Below are 23,495 nucleotides of genomic sequence, written 5' to 3' on the forward strand. Positions count from 1 at the left end.
AGCATCACAAAGAAATCATACGTCATGGGGAAAATGGTTTCTGATTGAAATACTCAGGTATCTGGTAGTGACTGAACATTAGGTGTGATTACATATAGATATAACACATTCCCTCACCAACAAAGCCTAACGTGATGTACTACATCTAACACTGGATTGTCAATGTTGTCTCCCTCACCAACAAAGCCTAACGTGATGTACTACATCTAACGCTGGATTGTCAATGTTGTCTCCCTCACCAACAAAGCCTAACGTGATGTACTACATCTAACGCTGGATTGTCAATGTTGTCTCCCTCACCAACAAAGCCTAACGTGATGTACTACATCTAACACTGGATTGTCAATGTTGTCTCCCTCACCAACAAAGCCTAACGTGATGTACTACATCTAACGCTGGATTGTCAATGTTGTCTCCCTCACCAACAAAGCCTAACGTGATGTACTACATCTAACACTGGATAGTCAATGTTGTCTCCCTCACCAACAAAGCCTAACGTGATGTACTACATCTAACACTGGATTGTCAATGTTGTCTCCCTCACCAACAAAGCCTAACGTGACTACATCTAACACTGGATAGTCAATGTTGTCTCCCTCACCAACAAAGCCTAACGTGATGTACTACATCTAACGCTGGATTGTCAATGTTGTCTCCCTCACCAACAAAGCCTAACGTGATGTACTACATCTAACACTGGATTGTCAATGTTGTCTCCCTCACCAACAAAGCCTAGCATGATGTACTACATCTAACACTGGATTGTCAATGTTGTCTCCCTCACCAACAAAGCCTAACGTGATGTACTACATCAAACACTGGATTGTCAATGTTGTCTCCCTCACCAACAAAGCCTAACGTGATGTACTACATCTAACGCTGGATTGTCAATGTTGTCTCCCTCACCAACAAAGCCTAGCATGATGTACTACATCTAACACTGGATTGTCAATGTTGTCTCCCTCACCAACAAAGCCTAACGTGATGTACTACATCTAACACTGGATTGTCAATGTTGTCTCCCTCACCAACAAAGCCTAACGTGATGTACTACATCTAACGCTGGATTGTCAATGTTGTCTCCCTCACCAACAAAGCCTAACGTGATGTACTACATCTAACGCTGGATTGTCAATGTTGTCTCCCTCACCAACAAAGCCTAACGTGATGTACTACATCTAACGCTGGATTGTCAATGTTGTCTCCCTCACCAACAAAGCCTAGCATGATGTACTACATCTAACACTGGATTGTCAATGTTGTCTCCCTCACCAACAAAGCCTAACGTGACTACATCTAACGCTGGATTGTCAATGTTGTCTCCCTCACCAACAAAGCCTAACATGATGTACTACATCTAACGCTGGATTGTCAAGGTTGTCTCCCTCACCAACAAAGCCTAACGTGACTACATCTAACGCTGGATTGTCAATGTTGTCTCCCTCACCAACAAAGCCTAACGTGATGTACTACATCTAACACTGGATTGTCAATGTTGTCTCCCTCACCAACAAAGCCTAACGTGATGTACTACATCTAACACTGGATTGTCAATGTTGTCTCCCTCACCAACAAAGCCTAACGTGATGTACTACATCTAACGCTGGATTGTCAATGTTGTCTCCCTCACCAACAAAGCCTAACGTGATGTACTACATCTAACGCTGGATTGTCAATGTTGTCTCCCTCACCAACAAAGCCTAACGTGATGTACTACATCTAACGCTGGATTGTCAATGTTGTCTCCCTCACCAACAAAGCCTAACGTGATGTACTAGATCTAACGCTGGATTGTCAATGTTGTCTCCCTCACCAACAAAGCCTAACGTGATGTACTACATCTAACGCTGGATTGTCAATGTTGTCTCCCTCACCAACAAAGCCTAACGTGATGTACTACATCTAACGCTGGATTGTCAATGTTGTCTCCCTCACCAACAAAGCCTAACGTGATGTACTACATCTAACGCTGGATTGTCAATGTTGTCTCCCTCACCAACAAAGCCTAGCATGATGTACTACATCTAACACTGGATTGTCAATGTTGTCTCCCTCACCAACAAAGCCTAACGTGACTACATCTAACGCTGGATTGTCAATGTTGTCTCCCTCACCAACAAAGCCTAACATGATGTACTACATCTAACACTGGATTGTCAAGGTTGTCTCCCTCACCAACAAAGCCTAACGTGACTACATCTAACGCTGGATTGTCAATGTTGTCTCCCTCACCAACAAAGCCTAACGTGATGTACTACATCTAACACTGGATTGTCAATGTTGTCTCCCTCACCAACAAAGCCTAACGTGATGTACTACATCTAACACTGGATTGTCAATGTTGTCTCCCTCACCAACAAAGCCTAACGTGATGTACTACATCTAACACTGGATTGTCAAGGTTGTCTCCCTCACCAACAAAGCCTAACGTGATGTACTACATCTAACACTGGATTGTCAATGTTGTCTCCCTCACCAACAAAGCCTAACATGACTACATCTAACACTGGATTGTCAATGTTGTCTCCCTCACCAACAAAGCCTAACGTGGTGTACTACATCTAACACTGGATTGTCAATGCTGTCTCAAGTGAAAAATACCCATAGATCATTGCACTTTATCATTTGTCCACACATTGTAATTGGTTATAAGTTTGTGTGTGATGGGTGAAACGTCGGTGTCTGAGCAACTGTGTAAGTTTTTTTCTAACATCAATCACAGCTACTTTTAAATATCTACATGTTTATCAATCATCGTGTACCCCACTCACCGAAAATGTTCCTAGATTGAGGCTTTGATTTTTTTCGGACACCGACTCCATCATGAATCCCAGAAATACTGTATTTCCCGGTAGTGTTCCATTTATTGTTACTGAAAAATAAAATTACATCAGATATAAAATCATTTACAGATCAACGAGGGTAATTACTGAAAAATAAAATTACATCGGATATAAAATCATTTACAGATCAACAAGGAGAATTTTAAATCATTTTAGATATTTTACTTAATGTACACACTGCTGTAGATAAATATTGTCCACAATGAACTTTTCGCTAATGCATTTTGTTGGCATTAGTCCTAGCATGAAAAATATCTGCCGAAGGCTACACACGTGCATCAGACGACAGAGGTCATGTTGAGTGTAAGACCGCTTTAAACAAAATTTAGAATATTTAACTACAATGAAACTTTATAAATACTAAATAGAATGTTACTGATGGGCGTATGTTGTGTGGTGTGAGGTGTGAGCTGCGGTATAGCATAGGACAAGCGTATACTCTATATAAGTAACATTCAATTTAAGTAACTTAAATAACACCCAGAAATGTTTTACACACTATTCCCATGCATTCGTATTTTTAAATGTTTAAGTGAGAGGTTATACTCAGTACACCTGTAACAGAAATATGTGTAGCTCATGTTTTTCTCAATTTTTGCAGTGTAACGGTTCAATCCATCAACAAGTTATCTGCCATTCTCCAATGTTCAGTGACACATGTTATTACAAGATCTTTATGTTAATTCTAAAGTTATTTATATAACATGTACCACCACTAAGTATGTACTGGTAAATTACCTTCTCATTTGATAAGTATGCAAATACACTGATGATTATCAAAAGAAACGGAATTTAAAAATATGGTTTTATATAAACGTATACCGCTTTATTCAGTATGCTGTTGTGATTAAAAATATACTTTGTGTCAATTTCTTTATTACAGACGGAATATCATAGCGAAATATATCATACAGGTCTAAAAAAAAAATGCCAATTGGATTTTTTTTCAGAAATCAAATTTCATTACAAAGATATATATACATGTATATATATATATATATATCTTTTTAATGAGATTTGATTTCTGAAATATATATATTTATGAACATTATAGGTAAATAGTTGAACTAAAAATAACATGTGGATTCCAGAATTAAAATAACGTGTGTATTCCAGAATTAAAAGGTAAATGTTAGAAATGAGTTAAACAGAAATATGTGGGAGTAATCCCATTTCCTTTATCATTTATCAATTACAAACACTGATTTTTTGTTTTATTTTGCTAACTTGACTATAACACGGAGGCGTTGGTGGTGATTGATGAGATGAATGGTAATCCTACAGATAAACCTCTTACAGACACTCAAAGTTTACACCGAACTTTTTTCTCTGCATTAATTAAGTAATCCTTAGATATTTGCAATAGAAAAAGAACCCAATTTATTTCCATATCCCTTTCAGCTAATTCAAAATATACATAATATTACAAACTAACGGATAATCAGTCAACTAATCAAAGATTCTATAAACATGAATTGTTATATCAACGTAGACACATATTAATATATATACAACACCATGTCATTTTATTTTCGATGGCCCTCTCATGTAATAGTAAGTGGATGTTTCTTATTAAGTGCGTGAACTTCTAGCATTACCTGGTCTGAATTACTGTCACATGATATCACCTGTAATCTGTAAGTCTGAATAACTGTCTCATTATATCACATGTAATCTGTAAGTCTGAATTACTGTCACGTGATATCACCTGTAATCTGTAAGTCTGAATTACTGTCTCGTGATATCACATGTAATCTGTAAGTCTGAAATACTGTCTCATGATATCACCTGTAATCTGTAAGTCTGAATTACTGTCACGTGATATCACCTGTAATCTGTAAGTCTGAATTACTGTCACGTGATATCACATGTAATCTGTAAGTCTGAATTACTGTCACATGATATCACCTGTAATCTGTAAGTCTGAATTACTGTCTCATGATATCACCTGTAATCTGTAAGTCTGAATTACTGTCACATGATATCACCTGTAATCTGTAAGTCTGAATTACTGTCACATGATATCACCTGTAATCTGTAAGTCTGAATTACTGTCTCATTATATCACCTGTAATCTGTAAGTCTGAAATACTGTCACATGATATCACCTGTAATCTGTAAGTCTGAATAACTGTTTCATGATATCACCTGTAATCCGAATGTCTGAATTATTCTCTGATAGTGTCATGAGTTTCAATTAACTGAAAATTATTTTTATTTGAAATATGGGGATAATTTTGCAAATCCATGTAGTGTTCTTTTAACAGGTTTTACTGTAAAGAGAATACATTTTTGTGCACATAGAACCTACAATGTCCAGAATGGCTCTTTCTTTGTGAAATCTAGGTTCTGGAGTTGTATGTAGGGGCCGTGTTCGAGTTACCGTACAGTACTTTGGGATATTTTGGATATGGTTTTATTTTGGTTTATTTGGCGCCTAAGGTGAATGAGCCAAAATCAAACACGCAAACATTTCATGAAAAAAAACCGTCAGAACGATATACGGATTTTAGCAGGAACGTACGAGCAACCGTCTGTCCGTTTATTTACTACACACCCATTAATATATTACTAACCTCCGCAAGCTCTGTCGATATGTGTTGGAATATTTTGGATTTGGGGGAAACATAATAAAAAAAATGTACATGTTCCTGGAACTCGTGCAACTTACTGAATATGTTGGTCCTTTTTTCTGACAAAACGGGGACTTAAATTATTAAAGATTCCACAACGTCTTTAACTATTTTGAACTAAAACACATTTATCTATGGGCTTACATGTATCTTCTCTGATCACACCAATTCAAAATATTAATGTACCAGATTAAAAAACAAAATCCCACAATAGACATTTAATTGTTAAAGGATGTAGACTGGTCATTACTACACGTGTCCTTTGTTGACCTTAGGTCAGCAAGTACTTGGTGTCGCCAGTAGGGAAGCTGATGAATCGGTGAATGATGACTTGGCCAAGACAAGATCCAGGTGCGACATCATGGCCGCAGGCCTCATGCCTCAAACGACTGACAGTACGTATGATCTTTACCACTTTATGCATTTTCTTACCTCAATTAATCTCTCTAAAGAGGACTGTTTATGTCTAATATATATTACTTTGTATATCAGCCATATAAATCTATAATACTTTGTATAACATCCATATACATCTACAATACTTTGTATAGCAGACATATAGGTCTATAATACTTTGTATAACAGCTATAAAGACCTAAAATACTTAATTTGTATGTCAGCCATATAGATCTATAATACTTTGTATAACAGCTATATCGATCTATAATACTTTATTTGTATAACAGCCATATACATGTAAATATATAATACTTTGTATAACAGCCATATAGATCTATGATACTTTGTATAACAGCCATATAGATCTATAATACTTTGTATATCAGCCATATAGATCTATAATACTTTGTATAACAGCTATATAGATGTACAATACTTTGTATAACAGCCATATAGATCTATAATACTTGGTATAACAGCCATATAGATCTATGATACTTGGTATAACAGCCATATAGATCTACAATACTTTGTATAACAGCCATATAAATCATGATACTTTGTATAACAGCTATAAAGATCTACAATACTTTATTTGTATAACAGCCATATAGATCTATAATACTTTGTATAACAGCTATATAAATCTACAATACTTTGTATAACAGCCATATAGATCTATGATACTTGGTATAACAGCCATATAGATCTACAATACTTTGTATAACAGCTATATAGATGTACAATACTTTGTATAACAGCCATATAGATATATAATACTTTGTATAACAGCCATAATATCTACAATACTTTATTTGTATGTCAGCCATATAGATCTATAATACTTTGTATAACAGCCATATAGATCTATAATACTTTATTTGTATAACAGCCATAATATCTACAATACTTTATTTGTATGTCAGCCATATAGATCTATAACACTTTGTATAACAGCCATATAGATCTACAATACTTTGTATAACAGCCATATAAATCATGATACTTTGTATAACAGCTATAAAGATCTACAATACTTTATTTGTATAACAGCCATCAAGATCTACAATACTTTGTATAACAGCCATATAGATCTATAATACTTTATTTGTATAACAGCTATAAAGATCTACAATACTTTGTATAACAGCCATATAGATCAATAATACTGTATTTGTATATCAGTCATATATATCTATAATACTTTATTTGTATAACAGCCATCAAGATCTATAATACTTTGTATAACAGCCATATAGATCTATGATACTTTGTATAACAGCCATATAGATCTATAATACTTTGTATAACAGCCATATAGATCTATAATACTTTGTATAACAGCCATATAGATCTATAATACTTTGTATAACAGCCATATAGATATACAATACTTTGTATAACAGCCATATAGATCTACAATACTTTGTATAACAGTCATATAGATCTATAATACTTTGTATAACAGCTATATAGATCTATAATACTTTGTATAACAGCCATATAGATCTATAATATGTACTTTTTATAACAGCTATATAGATCTATAATACTTTGTATAACAGCTATATAGATGTACAATACTTTGTATAACAGCCATATAGATCTATAATACTTTGTATAACAGCTATATAAATCTACAATACTTTGTATAACAGCCATATAGATATATAATACTTTGTATAACAGCTATATAAATCTATAATAATTTGTATAACAGCCATATAGATATACAATACTTTGTATAACAGCCATATAGATCTATATTACTTTATTTGTATGTCAGCCATATAGATCTATAATACTTTGTATAACAGCCATATAGATCTATAATACTTTGTATAACAGCCATATAGATCTACAATACTTTGTATAACAGCCATATAGATCTATAATACTTTGTATAACAGCCATATAGATATACAATACTTTGTATAACAGCCATATAGATCTATAATAATTTGTATAACAGCCATATAGATCTATAATACTTTCTATAACAGCCATATAGATATACAATACTTTCTAAAACAGCCATATAGATCTATAATACTTTGTATAACAGCCATATAGATCTACAATACTTTGTATAACAGCCATATAGATCTACAATACTTTGTATAACAGCCATATAGATATATAATACTTTGTATAACAGCCATATAGATCTACAATACTTTGTATAACAGCTATATAGATGTACAATACTTTGTATAACAGCCATATAGATCTATTATACTTTGTATAACAGCCATATAGATCTACAATACTTTGTATAACAGCCATATAGATATATAACACTTTGTATAACAGCTATATAGATGTACAATACTTTGTATAACAGCCATATAGATCTATAATAGTTTAATGTATACGCTATTCTCTATTTTGGTGATCTGTGATTATCACCAATAAAATTGCCGTCACAATTGTCAACATGTGTAAATCTCTGGGTCCGTTGCCAACAGTACAGTTATCTAAGGACTGACACCCTCTACTTTGATCAATAAGTTTGGAATTCCAACGAGAACAGTTTTTACAACAAAACAAACATATGTTTGTATTGGTTGCGAATCGAAGTTTACACAGACAGTCCTAATTTCATTTTCTCATGTGTCAATATTATCCGTTTACGTCACAATCCTTGAATTTCGAAAAGTCATGGTTAATTCGTATAGTGTTATACAATACTTAAACTGGGCTGAACGTCCTACGATCATACAAACATACCATTCTGTATGTATTCAACAGTGTTTGTACAAAGTGCAAGGCCAATCACACATACATGGAATAACTTCTTTTGAAACCTCAACATGAAAAATAAACACAGAAATAAAATAGTATTTTTATGGGTTGCATTTTTACCTTTAATTAGAGTGTCTTTCCAATATAATGTATTTCTCGTGTGTTTAAATAGGCGATCAAGTATCCCGGGTCTCTGTTAGCATAACAAACAGTACTATGACATCCCCAATCTCACAGCGCTAGATTTTGACCGAAGTCTGTACCTGGTGGACAATGGTACGTCCTTAAATGGATTCAAAGGAGACCCTCATCCTGAACTCATCGGATAGTGTCTCTGAAATAATGCAGTTTCCCCGAGGAGTTCCGGATGAGTTTAATTCGAGGGGAGGTTATCCCTAATTGTGTTTGCAATTAAGGAGATTCGACCCCAACGCTTAGGGGAGACAACCGACTTGAAATATATCACTACCGACGGAAATAACAGGAGCTCACCAGTTAGTGAGCAAGGGACGACTAAGGGGACAACAACAATTGTTTGTTCTCTCTATCGAATATATTTCGTGAAGATGCTTTCTTTCTTTTTCTTTTATTTCTTTTTAATTTCGCGATGACTGATGGACTTAATTATATTTGAAGCTTTACTCGTCGCCTGAATACTAGTAATGCATTTATAAACGCAATGTCACAGAAAAAAATTACCCAACTGAAGAGTTTTGATCCTTCTAGAAACAGTTGAGTCTGTTACCGCCATACGAAAGTTTGAAGTCACCCTAAAGTAAATTGTACTTTGGCTTAATTGTATTATGCAATAATAGGTAAACACTGATATTTGCTACATGTGTATTTAAGTGTATATTCTTCAGAGAAGTACCCCTTGCAGTCGGCGTGATTAAGCAGAAATGGTAACCCAGTTGTTTTTAATTCATTAATATCACGTGGTTCTATATCAATTACGAGTCTTTTTGAAGAGGGTCGGCGAAAGGCCTGCCTGGGACAGCTACTCGTGGTATGGTTTGATCAATATTTACAAACCTGTATTTAGCTTAGTACAAGTATACCTCCGTAATGGAACTATGCATTTCAGGATAGACTCACTTTTTACCTACCCGTGGTAACAACAGTTGATTTATCTGACCTTTTTACCTACCCGTGGTAATAACAGTTGATTTATCTGACTTACAGAGAATCTATCCTACAACAATGCTACAAACGTCTGCATACACTATAGACATCATGATAATTAGACTGTGATAAAACTATTACTGATTACTAGTGAGGTATGGATGAGTGAGGTTTCGACTTGATATGTATCTTAATTGGCTGGTCGGGTGGCACAGTGGTAATTCTCTCGCCATTCATCCAGGCGGCCGGGGTTCGACTCCCCGATCGGACGAGAAAAGGTATGGGATTACCTGCCCGACCTCGTGAGGTTTCTCCGAAAATTCCGGAATCCTCCCACAGTAAGACTCCTCACACGCGCTAATATAAGTTGTCGACTGTATAAAGAATACGTTCAAATGTCCGAAAAAAACGGTGTTTTAATCTAATTTCTATTTTCCAGAGAAACAATGCAGTGAGTTAACGGGACTAATCGCAATATCCGGGTAGATTATCATGAATTTTTAGTGATGTCAATTAGAAATATTCTCTATGCAGAAGCAGAATACGCTTAACCCCCCGTAACGCCTGGTCTAATTCCCACTTGTACTTTTCATGAGTTTCCATGCAAATCTATATTTTTGTTCGTATTTTGCCGTCGTGTTATAGGATGACGGTTTCGTTATTATGTCGATATTCTCTGTTGTTAATTTTTATATATATATATTTTTTTTGAGATATTCGTAATGTCCAGATAAATCAAACTATTTCTGCTTATTGGTGTTGTCCAGATAGACGAGCTTCTGTTGTTTTCGGATTAATGATGGTTGTTTTCTGTGACCTCTCGAGTATACGTCCTACCAAAGCTTACACTATTTTTACTGGCAAACTTGTAAACAGTTACCGTAACTATAAGGTAAAGTAAATGACAGTGAATTTGAGAGATGGTATCTACAAATTATATAACATGGAAAATGTATAATAAAATGAAAGTGTTTGCCTTAATGGCCGATTTTATGTTTTGTGGAGGAGACCATCTATCCTAAGAGGGCTGCGCATGCTGATGGGAAGATATGGCTTAAAACGTTTTTATTTTACTTGTAATATGTATCTTTTTATGTGGTCTGATCTTTCCGGCTCGACTAATCGGATGCCTTCGTGTTTTTGTCCTATGTACTTTTTATCGCTATATAGCTATCTGTCATCTGCCCAGAAACTTTGATATTGGAACACCTCTATGCTTACTGATCTAGTACACTGGGTTATTCCTAATTGTTAATCTGGAGCTCTGACGTACGTATTACTTCACTAGATTCGTTAGCATGACATTAAAATAATACGGTTTAACGATCTAAATGTTTTTTTATGTTAGTTTGTATGTAAAAGATAAAGACAGTAAAATATTGATTGTTAGTACACAATACATGTGTACCTGTACTTTGACACCTGACTAATTAACATACTCTACTCTGTAATTAGTTCTAGGACAGGAAGTAGACAATTTTCACCTGATGACGTGTTCAAGTTTTGTTTATTCTGACGATTACATTACCAAAATTCAATGTGAACAACATTCCAATCTTGTTGGTATGATGACGTCGAACTTTCGCGGGCAGGGTCTAGTGGGCGTTTCAACACTCGTGGGCAGGGTCTAGTGGGCGTGTCAGCACTCGTTCGGAGACAAAGTTTAATCTCTAAGTAGGAGTTAATATGCCTCATATTTACAACTTTACCTTTTTGTAACTCTAGGTGATCAAGTACGATTGTGATATTTTTTGAATTTACATATCGCTTCAATAATGTGAGCTAATTATGCATATCGACAAAGTAGGGGAAGGGATCTTCATCAGCCGCTGCAATCTGCGCAACTTAAAGGTTCCTCCACCACGCCTTCAATACTACACCAGTCTATTTTGAAAATACATGTAATGTTGATTTTTAACAGGGGTATATTATTTAATTGACGTTTAGGAACTAGATTAATTCGTGATAAACGTTTTTTTCCTTTCTGTCGACGTCTGCGGGTGTCATTGTTTCCATCCACTCCTGAAAATAGAAGTGGCCCCCTACTACTGGTTACATAAAGAATTTATTTTCTATTAAATGTCACACGTACTCCGTGAAAACATATGTGAGTTTCTGCACACAGGTGAAATTACAGCATTAGCAAATTAGTAAAATTACCATGTAGTGTTTTGACGTTTGTTATTTTTTCGCTACTAAATATACTTGCTAATTATAATAATATATACATATAAAAGTTTTACCTTCTTGTATGCATTATTGTCCGACATACTGTTTATAATATCTCATACAGCCTCGGCTTCTGTGGTTTATCACGCATTTGTCGACAATGATTTCGTCGTGTGGGTTCGTTTGAGATCCCAGAATATCACTTGATACAAGTATTATCAAAACGGTCCCATGTACTCTTATAAGGGTAGATCCTGCAGAGTTTTAGAATTACTTAGCAACCTAAGATAGATTTACAGAACAATTAGGAAATGTCATCAAGCCTTTCCTGGGTTAAATAAATCATTTGTCGAGGATTTTAAATGTTTTGCTGTATATTGCATTGCATTTGACAATAAAACGGCAATGAAAAATTGGCGGGAGTCTGTACATGACAGTGTGCGTGATCTCGGGGTTAACGATACAGTCTGTGTTACTATATATTATATCGTGTGGGAACGTAATCCACACATGCATTGATATGTCTGTGGTACCAGATTTATCAGGAAACCAGGTCTAACTTGTATCTGGAAGGGAGGGGGGCATAACAACAACAACACCACTCAATAAATCACTAACACAGAGCCAAAACACAAGACGTCCACCACGCACTAGTGAACTTCCATACAGGTTGTGGGGGTTTCTCTCTTTTCTTTATTATCAGTTTACTTGTAACATCTACATCTGCTGGTGAAGATTGATGACTTAATTTAGATATCGATTCGATTCACATTAAATGCATACATGATCGCCGCATTCTGATTTCGATTTTTGAAACGTGTAAAATAAACGTGTTTTATGTTTAAGGTACGAGTGTAGGTATAGCTCGTAATATCTATGGAATCATATAGAGATGACTTCAATGTAAATATGATAAGTGACGTAATGATGGAGTTTGAATATAGAAACACGGGAGATCAAATTGTGCTTCAGGGTGAGATCGTGATCGGAGTGGTAACCAGACAAAACCTCCGGCATTAACATAACCCTAACACTGCATACAACGACAGTCAAACGGTATACGTGGTTAGGAAACCTCAATCCGAAAACTTTCAAACTTCTACCTTATTTTTTTACGGTACTCTAACGCCATCTAAACCATATGGAACCTGGATTTGTCAAAGCCTTGTTAGTTAGAGGTTTATAGCCTACACGACTCCGGCTATTTCTAGGTTTCGTCAACACCTTGAGTAAATGACTTAGATCCATTCTGATTCTGTTATTATTGTTTGATAAATACATTTTGCGTTCGCAGAGCAAACCCCTTATGTTCTTTATTCAATGACATAACGCCACACACCAACAGGTGCGCGAGAATATATCTATAGACCAAATGTACATTTTATCACGTAAGTACCCCGTTCCTTTCATCCGCGTTTTAGTTCTCGTTCTTCGAGCGGTATCTGGCGTCTATACTCCGATGAACGCCGTACGTGGTCTCCAATCTCGTGACTGACAATATCGGGGCGAATCGTCGTTACGACGAGGGGCCACCGACTTGGTACTGCACAGTGATCAAACGAAAACTCGAAATGATGTTTGTATCTGATACGTATCAGTAGGTAGAGTACACCCCATAAAATGTCGGCTTGATGAGCATAATACGGGGATACATTATCAAAATAAAATACAGAAACGTCTTCATGCTCATATCCTCGCCATACAAATATTAACAGTGCAACCCAAATCAGCTCATATTTGTTATTTCTTATCGAGCTTGTTATACACTGTGGATTAAACATGGCACACTGTAATGAGCATGGGGACCTTTAGGCTTCCGAACAATATCGTTAATTTCTATGTGTATTAAATCAACAACACCCAGGGGAATCAATGTTGTAAGCGGCGTCACATTCAATATTTTCTGGTCTTACAGGTGAATTAGAGCGATACAAACAAGTAATCAGATATCACGAGTACAATATATTGTATATATCCCATACAATCCGTGAAATCAGTTTGTTACAAAAATATTAAATGCTTTCTAAACAATTTTGTCATATTTTGACGAATTGATTTTTAGATTTGGAAAATTGTGAAATATGCTTAACAAGTAAGCGACATAAGTTCGGGGTGGGATACCGATGATGTAATGTATAAATCGCGTCATTGGGTCGACCGACGCTGTTCGCTGTGATGGAAGAATCTACGGGAATGTTGACAGGATCGCGCCAAATACCCCGCGCGACAGGTACAGATGAGATGGCGTGTGGCTAACGGGAGATGGATTTCATATCTACCCCTGCCGCGGGTCACATTAGGCTTCAGAAGACTCTTCCAACGCAGAATAAATGTTGTTTTAAATGAAGTCATTATTCAGCCTGATGTGCGTGATGGGGAGGCCGAATATTAGCCAGGATACTGGCGAAAACTCGCCAACTACCTGTTGATGAAAGATATACCTGTACTGGTACGTGGGTCGATATGACGAATACTGGACAAGGTATCAGAGAGGACAGGGGGAGTCCTCCTTGATATGCTGATTTATTTGTAATGGTCGGGGCATTGTCTGGGGGTGATAAGGGTTCACATACAAAGTCGTACTGGTCACAACGTTAATGTCCGTAAATTGAACTTTTATGGTCACTACTGTCCGAAGTGTGCTACGACAGTCATAAATATCTCTTGGACGTCTGCAAATTAATTACTGTATGATAACTTACTTAGTAAATGATACACAAACAAAGGTGACGTTTCACACAAAAAGGATAGGGGACAAAGGCGGGGATACAGAGTGTCACCAACATACTGTATCGTCCTACAGCCGGGTTCGACCCAGATCAAAATGGCGTCGGTAGGATTAGTCGAGTGATTTGTGCTTCCGTTTTATCGCTGTAACTACCTAACACGGGATTCCTATATTTGTTTTCGCTGCAGCTACAAAGGTTTATAAATGTGTGGGTTTTAGTACTATCACTTTTTCTTTTATACATCAAATAAAACCAATTTCTGACACAGCGATACCGCCGGTGACCTTATTCAGTGACCTATAATGGACCCTACCTTATTTGAGAGAAAAGATAATGTTTCCGACACGGGAAACATTTCTATTACATTTTTACCAGTGAAATATCGAATGTTATTCATTCCATAAAAGTGATATTTTTCACTAGTGAAAAAAATTCAATTTTCTGATTTGACCAATCAAAACACTCCTTACAAACGACGATTGGGAAAATTAAAAGCTGACTCGGTATATTTTGCTATAAACATATGATAAAATGAAATAAACAGAACATATATATCTAACATAATCTTCAGTGATACCAAATATATTTCACTCGTGTGGCTAATATTTTGTAATTTTTCACGACTGCGCATTAGCCCCACCCCTGAAATATATTTAGTATTACTGAAGACACCGTTAGATATCCTCTCTCTCTATATTGGCGACAAACTATATGTGGTACCTTCAACGTTCAATGGAATCTCGTGTTAAATTAGATATCAACTAAGCTGCGTGTTAAACTCGAATTTCTCTTACACGTGTAAAGTTAGACACCAACGTAGTGACACGATACAGTGGTCTCTTGCATGTGTCAAACTGAACAACGAGTTTTAAAAAAAGACAAGCACACAGATCCCATGTACATGACGTTATAGATCGAATTAGCAATCCCAAGAAACCAGAATCCATTACACATATATACAGATAACAATCTGATCACTGTTTCTGAAATAAAAAATATATATAAGTAATTATTTTACACGGTTGACTGATTGATACCATGATCCCTTGACTGGAGCTGTTTGTTGTTTTACCTGCCTCCCTAGCTGTTTAGAGCTTTTGTAAATGTAACAGTTACGGCGCTCGCGTGCAATTTGGAAGATTGACATATATTATAGGTGTAATAACTATCATGTTCCTACCCGAGATAGTTACGTCATTATCTATCTACCTACCATGTGAGAGAGAGAGAGGACATTGATTACAAGTATATACATTCAACAGGTCATACACAGTTTCCCGCCAAAATGACCTCTGTAAGGAGCGCTGAACTACCCTATATCCAAATACGTTTTCTGTCACGAAGATGCCAAAGTCGTTTTTGTTTAATAAAAAATGCTATATAATATACGTTATACATACAAAAGTGTATTGGGCATGTGTTCGTCCCACAGCGGACAGACAACACTCCCAAAGTTAGCTTTACATTGGGTATGTGTTCGTCCCACAGCGGACAGACAACACTCCCAAAGTTAGCTTTACATTGGGTATGTGCTCGTCCCACAGCGGACAGACAACACTCCCAAAGTTAGCTTTACATTGGGTATGTGTTCGTCCCACAGCGGACAGACAACACTCCCAAAGTTAGCTCTACATTGGGCATGTGTTCGTCCCACAGCGGACAGACAACACTCCCGAAGTTAGCTTTACATTCTATAATATAAATCCGACTGGGTTTGGTTTATTATTCAAACCGCTTGTCAGTATTAAAGTTCAGCGTTTAGAATTAATCAAAGATTCGTTTAAACAAAAGTGACATATAAGGTCAACCGTGGGACAAAACATTAAAATCTAGAAAGTTGATACAGGAAAGTTCACGTGCCATTTAAATGAATATTCTGATCTGTTGGTTTTATCGGTTTTGTAAGACGAATTTTAAGTAATATATCTTTCTCTATTTATAAAATCATTTTGCAGGAGGAATATAAAACAGTTCACGATTATTTATTGTTATCAAAAGTTCTCCCTTGAAAACCCATCACCGTCTAAACACGCCGTGTAATACCGCCTAGAGGAGAGTGCTGGCGTGCCGAGCCTGTCTATAATAGTTTTGTTGTCAGATTTAATATGAGGCAATATAACGAAACATTCCCCCACTTCAAAAAGGCAAACTGAAGGAGATATACTTTGCTTTAAAACTTCACATCATAATAATATCCTTTTATCTGTCTGGAGTGTACGTCAATATATCAATTTAAGGCCATATCGATGATGTCTCTATCACAGTGGACGTAGGTAGCCATGTACACACAACTAAGATACAGGTCAGTCGAAAAAGATAATTTATTGGAGGAAATCTCTAACCAAACTGTGTATAGAACCACGCCGGGAAGGCTTTACAAGGGTGATGAATGGCTGTTGTTAATGTAGACACGAAAGGAAGTCGTGTCATCTATTTCTTCTCTATTAAGTAGGAATGCATCATTACTAAAGATATATGTGGCTTTTTAAATTTTGATATAAATTATAGTTTACTTTGCCTAAGTGGACACCACAGACTAGTTATGTTACAAGATCGACGGTCGTTAAGTTCAGCTTGGTGTCAACGCATGGTTCAGTCCATATAGGATGGATTAGTTAGTTAGCTAGTTATAGTTAGTTAGCTAGTTATAGTTAGTTAGCTAGTTATAGTTAGTTATTTAGTTAGTTAGTTAATGTTTATGGAGGGGTGGAATGTATTGAACTTAAGACCGGGTCGTTTGTCTAGAAATTTGAGGTCCGGGGTTCGAATCCACGTCCTGTCGTTACATTTCTCTCCTGTTACCGTTATGTCTCACAGAGCTGGGTCATACTGTAGCAGTTTTGGGGGGCATGTTAAGAAAAATGTGTCGCTTCTTGTCCAGGTGTGGACTAGTATCACATTAATAGTCGTAATTTGTTACCATTAAAGTCCATACTCGTTTGTTAGGTGTCTACAAGTCGCCAAGTCGTCACAGCATCATGTCTACAAGTCGCCAAGTCGTCACAACATCATGTCTACAAGTCGCCAAGTCGTCACAGCATCATGTCTACAAGTCGCCAAGTCGTCACAACATCATTTATAACTCTAACTTAGTCCGGAAAGTGTCACGGCTTCGTTCCACCTTAATTAATATCTTGAGCACACTCCGCTAGGACTGTCAGTGGCATATTCAAACCGCTAGGACTGTCAGTGGCATATTCAGTCCGCTAGGACTGTCAGTGGCATATTCAGTCCGCTAGGACTGTCAGTGGCATAGGACTGTCAGTGGCATATTCAATCCGCTAGGACTGTCAGTGGCATATTCAATCCGCTAGGTATTCAATCCGCTAGGACTATCATTAACACTTTTTAATGCCCCATTTTCGTCATTTATTGATACCTTACATCTGAGTTTTGTATAACATGTTACACGGTCTGTATACCTGAGTGTACGTCCACACCTGTGTCTGGAGTAATCTGTGTTTATTGTTATTTAGCGTACTTTTGCCCTACTGAGTGTCATTTTCTATATCTTACTATGTTATTACTTCATACCATCGCGGTTGGACATGCCGAGCCCACTCGACGTGGCTGGCATGTTTTGCTGTTTTCACTGTTATGGAGATTCTAATATAAAAAGCCGATCAGGAAATATCCGGATTTGCATATAGGTATATATATTCCTTTGAGAACACTTGTCGAAATCTTAAAGGGGTATTTTGGTGCAACAGTGTATCGGAACAATGTAGTTGGCAGCAAGCAGTAATCTACCGCTACTGTGCCTTGGCGAGTTACCTAATCCGCCGGCACTTGGTCCCGGCTGGGTTAGGACTCCATCCTTAATCGTCATCAAGAGGCCAATTACGTGTACCCTGGGTCACAGCGTACTTAGGCCAGCTTAGGGAACAACCTACCTGGACATTAAGTCCTTCAGCTTTTTCCTTAGTTAATGGCTTGTTTCATTAGTAACATTTTTCGAAAGGCCCATTTTATGTCCTTCCCTACACACACTAAATAAATTGTGGGGTGTGGTATGGCCTGTACACCCCTGTATACCACACTAAGTACATTGTGGGGTGTGGTACAGTACCCTATCAATGCCGTTTTATTTCCGTCTGTCGTACACCCATCGTTATGTATAAGTATTGAAATATATGCTTTCAACCCCGATTGCTGTAATCTTAAATCCCATTTCGATTTCATTATATTTTCAAGATTTTTATTTTTTAATCTCAATCTTACGTAAACGCTATGTATTATCATAGATATATATTGAACCAAGCCCGATTACTGTGATTTTAAATTCCATTTCGATTTCATTATGTTTTCAAGATTTTCCTTTTTAAAATAAATCTGAAATATCTTACGTAAACGCTATGTAATACATTAGATATATATTAAACCCAGCCCGATTACTGTAATTTTAAATTCCATTTCGATTTCAATATTTTTCCCACATTGTGTTTCCGGAGAACAGAATGCACACCGGATTGCATATTAACCAAGCTAATGAGTATACTGAATACGACTGAGAATGACACTACTGTCCGATATCAACATAAACACGAGAGTCTGACAACTTTTTACAGGGGTGTGTATTTTAACTATTAATGCACATTTCCTGAATGTTACAGCGTCGATACACAGTGGTGGATTGTAGTAGGTTAGGTATAGATACTTTATACACAGGGGTGGATTGTAGTAGGTTTGGTGAGGTATAGATACTTTATACACAGTGGTGGATTGTAGTAGGTTTGTGAGGTATACTTTATACACAGGGGTGGATTGTAGTAGGTTTGGTGAGGTATAGATACTTTATACACAGGGGTGGATTGTAGTAGGTTTGGTGAGGTATAGATACTTTATACACAGGGGTGGATTGTAGTAGGTTAGGTATAGATACTTTATACACAGTGGTGGATTGTAGTAGGTTAGGTATAGATACTTTATACACAGGGGTGGATTGTAGTAGGTTAGGTATAGATACTTTATACACAGTGGTGGATTGTAGTAGGTTTGGTGAGGTATAGATACTTTATACACAGGGGTGGATTGTAGTAGGTTAGGTATAGATACTTTATACACAGGGGTGGATTGTAGTAGGTTTGGTGAGGTATAGATACTTTATACACCGGGGTGGATTGTAGTAGGTTAGGTATAGATACTTTATACACAGGGGTGGATTGTAGTAGGTTTGGTATAGATACTTTATACACAGGGGTGGATTGTAGTAGGTTTGGTATAGATACTTTATACACAGGGGTGGATTGTAGTAGGTTTGGTATAGATACTTTATACACCGGGGTGGATTGTAGTAGGTTGGTGAGGTATAGATACTTTATACACAGGGGTGGATTGTAGTAGGTTAGGTATAGATACTTTATACACAGTGGTGGATTGTAGTAGGTTTGGTGAGGTATAGATACTTTATACACAGGGGTGGATTGTAGTAGGTTAGGTATAGATACTTTATACACAGTGGTGGATTGTAGTAGGTTAGGTATAGATACTTTATACACAGGGGTGGATTGTAGTAGGTTGGTGAGGTATAGATACTTTATACACAGGGGTGGATTGTAGTAGGTTTGGTGAGGTATAGATACTTTATACACAGTGGTGGATTGTAGTAGGTTTGGTGAGGTATAGATACTTTATACACAGGGGTGGATTGTAGTAGGTTAGGTATAGATACTTTATACACAGGGGTGGATTGTAGTAGGTTTGGTGAGGTATAGATACTTTATACACAGGGGTGGATTGTAGTAGGTTTGGTGAGGTATAGATACTTTATACACAGGGATGGATTGTAGTAGGTTTGGTGAGGTATAGATACTTTATACACCGGGGTGGATTGTAGTAGGTTAGGTATAGATACTTTATACACAGGGGTGGATTGTAGTAGGTTTGGTGAGGTATAGATACTTTATACACAGGGGTGGATTGTAGTAGGTTTGGTGAGGTATAGATACTTTATACACAGGGGTGGATTGTAGTAGGTTAGGTATAGATACTTTATACACAGGGGTGGATTGTAGTAGGTTTGGTGAGGTATAGATACGTTATACACAGGGGTGGATTGTAGTAGGTTTGGTGAGGTATAGATACTTTATACACAGTGGTGGATTGTAGTAGGTTAGGTATAGATACTTTATACACAGGGATGGATTGTAGTAGGTTTGGTGAGGTATAGATACTTTATACACAGGGATGGATTGTAGTAGGTTTGGTGAGGTATAGATACTTTATACACAGGGGTGGATTGTAGTAGGTTTGGTGAGGTATAGATACTTTATACACAGGGGTGGATTGTAGTAGGTTTGGTGAGGTATAGATACTTTATACACAGGGGTGGATTGTAGTAGGTTTGGTGAGGTATAGATACTTTATACACAGTGGTGGATTGTAGTAGGTTTGGTGAGGTATAGATACTTTATACACAGGGGTGGATTGTAGTAGGTTTGGTGAGGTATACTTTATACACAGGGGTGGATTGTAGTAGGTTTGGTGAGGTATAGATACTTTATACACAGGGGTGGATTGTAGTAGGTTTGGTGAGGTATAGATACTTTATACACAGTGGTGGATTGTAGTAGGTTTGGTGAGGTATAGATACTTTATACACAGGGGTGGATTGTAGTAGGTTAGGTATAGATACTTTATACACAGGGGTGGATTGTAGTAGGTTAGGTATAGATACTTTATACACAGTGGTGGATTGTAGTAGGTTTGGTGAGGTATAGATACTTTATACACAGGGGTGGATTGTAGTAGGTTAGGTATAGATACTTTATACACAGGGGTGGATTGTAGTAGGTTAGGTATAGATACTTTATACACAGGGGTGGATTGTAGTAGGTTTGGTGAGGTATAGATACTTTATACACAGGAAGAACACCACTGACTGACGACTTATTTCCAGTGTCACTTACGACGGATATAAACACACAGCGCCCAACAATGATATATATCCAGGGGTTTTATATAGACACAATCTCTACTGAAGTACATAACTATCTCTGGTATAGAACAGGTATAAATGTATTTTGTAAAGAAAAAAGTACTGGAGTTCTCAGCTGGGGGCTATGTCATCTGTTTACTTTTGAATTCCAACGCAATGTTGAGGGTACACATAGTTTGGTATAATTACCGAGTACGCCTGGTTCCTCTCAGACCGACGTTAATAGTCGACTTCACATGCATATGGCCACACCCTGATTTCAGTTTTTGTTCGTGCTTGTCTATAATGGCGTTTTCCCCTTAAATATACCCAAAAGGAATTGATTTACTATCATGTCTACAGTTTTGGTAGAACATGTACATCGGGTATGACGTCACAGTTACATTTGACGTTGAAATTGTGACAAACTACGTTAAGCTTATTAGTTTAAGCACTGCTGTGGAGGGATTGGAGGAAAATTGGATGCGGACAACTTTGACGTCACATCCGCTATGGCTGATAAACATGAATGACGCAGAATATTCCTGTCACAATGACATCAGAATGTGTGATTAGTTTAATGGGAGTCTACTGAGACAGTGACCAGATTCTTACTAAAGGTACACACGGCTTTAATGAGAGGTACACACGACCCTCCTAATTGATGTGAACTTCTACTGTTTTTGCGTATCTGTCGTCGGAGACGTCAGAAACAGTAACAACAATGGTTCATCACTCGTCGACCATGTCAACTCGCACCGGATGTGGATCTCGTCAGGCTCTCGTCAAGCGCGGACCTCACATTGTACAACATTCGGCATCACCGAAGCGCTTGATGCGGTGTACTTTCTCTAAGACGCGAAACTAAACATTTTCTCTTTTTTAGACCTAATTACGTATATATATATTTCAAAAGTACTGTTGTAAGTGTTCCGGTCATATTTCAGGATGGTAAAGTGGTACACCAGTCACAGCAGGAGCGCTTAAACATCCAGAGTCCCATTGTCAGAAACTCCTAGTCTGTTTTGCATGATATTCAATGGGTATAGACCATTGGCGGGAAGGGAAACAGGACCAAACACCAGAGAGGTGGATTGTTGGGAGAAAGCGCTATCCTTCGGAAGTGCTAACAAATTCGATGATAGTGTAACACACACAGATTTACGTAAAGCGGTATGGAATATTTGCAATTATGGCAATTGCCGGATAAGAGAAAACATTAACCAACTTCCCGGGCATCTTAATTATACGTTATTTATTTTACCGATTTTTTTTTTAATATCTGATAATCTGAAATGACATTTGGGCGACAATAGTCGGCTAACAATGTCAAATTCCAAATGCCTTAGATTTCTAGGTCATGTCTGACAGGCCAAATACTTTAACATTCGGAATGCATTGGGTTTCTATGGCAGATCTAACAGGCCGAATATTCGGACTTTCTCAATGCCTTGGATTTGTAGGTTAGATATGAGAAGTCAAATGTTGGACATTCCTAATGCCTTGGATTTCTAGGTCGGGTCTGACAGGCCAAATGTTTTCGGAATGAAACTGATGAGAAATAAATAAAACATAACGGTGGACAAGACATAAAGCATTGCCCGTGACGAGGATAACGATACCAGGTATTTAACGTTCAGACACACCCCTCTCACCACCTGTGTTCCGATACTCATCTTTAGCGAGATTAAATGAACATAGCTTGATAGCAATAGAGGTATCCCTAACACTTCAGAAATAGACAGAGGAAACTTACTGGCGGAACTTTTAATGTCCCACCTATCAAAACATTCAACGTAACGATAAACTTATAATTTTATAAGTGGCGTGAGCAATGTTAAAAGGTCTACTAAACCAATTTTCTTTTCCCTATCCGGCGAATTTGTCTTGGGATAGACCGATTGGGAAGCCAGCATTTCAATGGTTTGAGCTATTTATA

The 23,495-nt window shown here is 37.1% G+C and overlaps 1 protein-coding gene across 5 annotated transcripts in view; it reads right to left on the reverse strand.

Annotated features, from left to right (window-relative positions):
- Nucleotides 1-23,495, reverse strand: part of LOC117328098 (spondin-1-like) — a 118,310-nt gene that overhangs the window by 65,656 nt on the left and 29,159 nt on the right. For all 5 annotated transcript variants that reach the window (XR_004532849.1, XM_033885458.1, XM_033885457.1 and 2 more), the window contains exon 2: nucleotides 2,772-2,872. Coding sequence is in view for 4 of the 5 variants with exons in the window: in XM_033885458.1 (XP_033741349.1) it covers nucleotides 2,772-2,872 (101 nt within the window). In the remaining variant the exon portion in view is untranslated. The remainder of the gene's footprint in view (nucleotides 1-2,771; nucleotides 2,873-23,495) is intronic.

This window comes from Pecten maximus, chromosome 5 (genome assembly GCF_902652985.1).
Source record: "Pecten maximus chromosome 5, xPecMax1.1, whole genome shotgun sequence".
Lineage (NCBI taxonomy): Eukaryota > Metazoa > Mollusca > Bivalvia > Pectinida > Pectinidae > Pecten > Pecten maximus.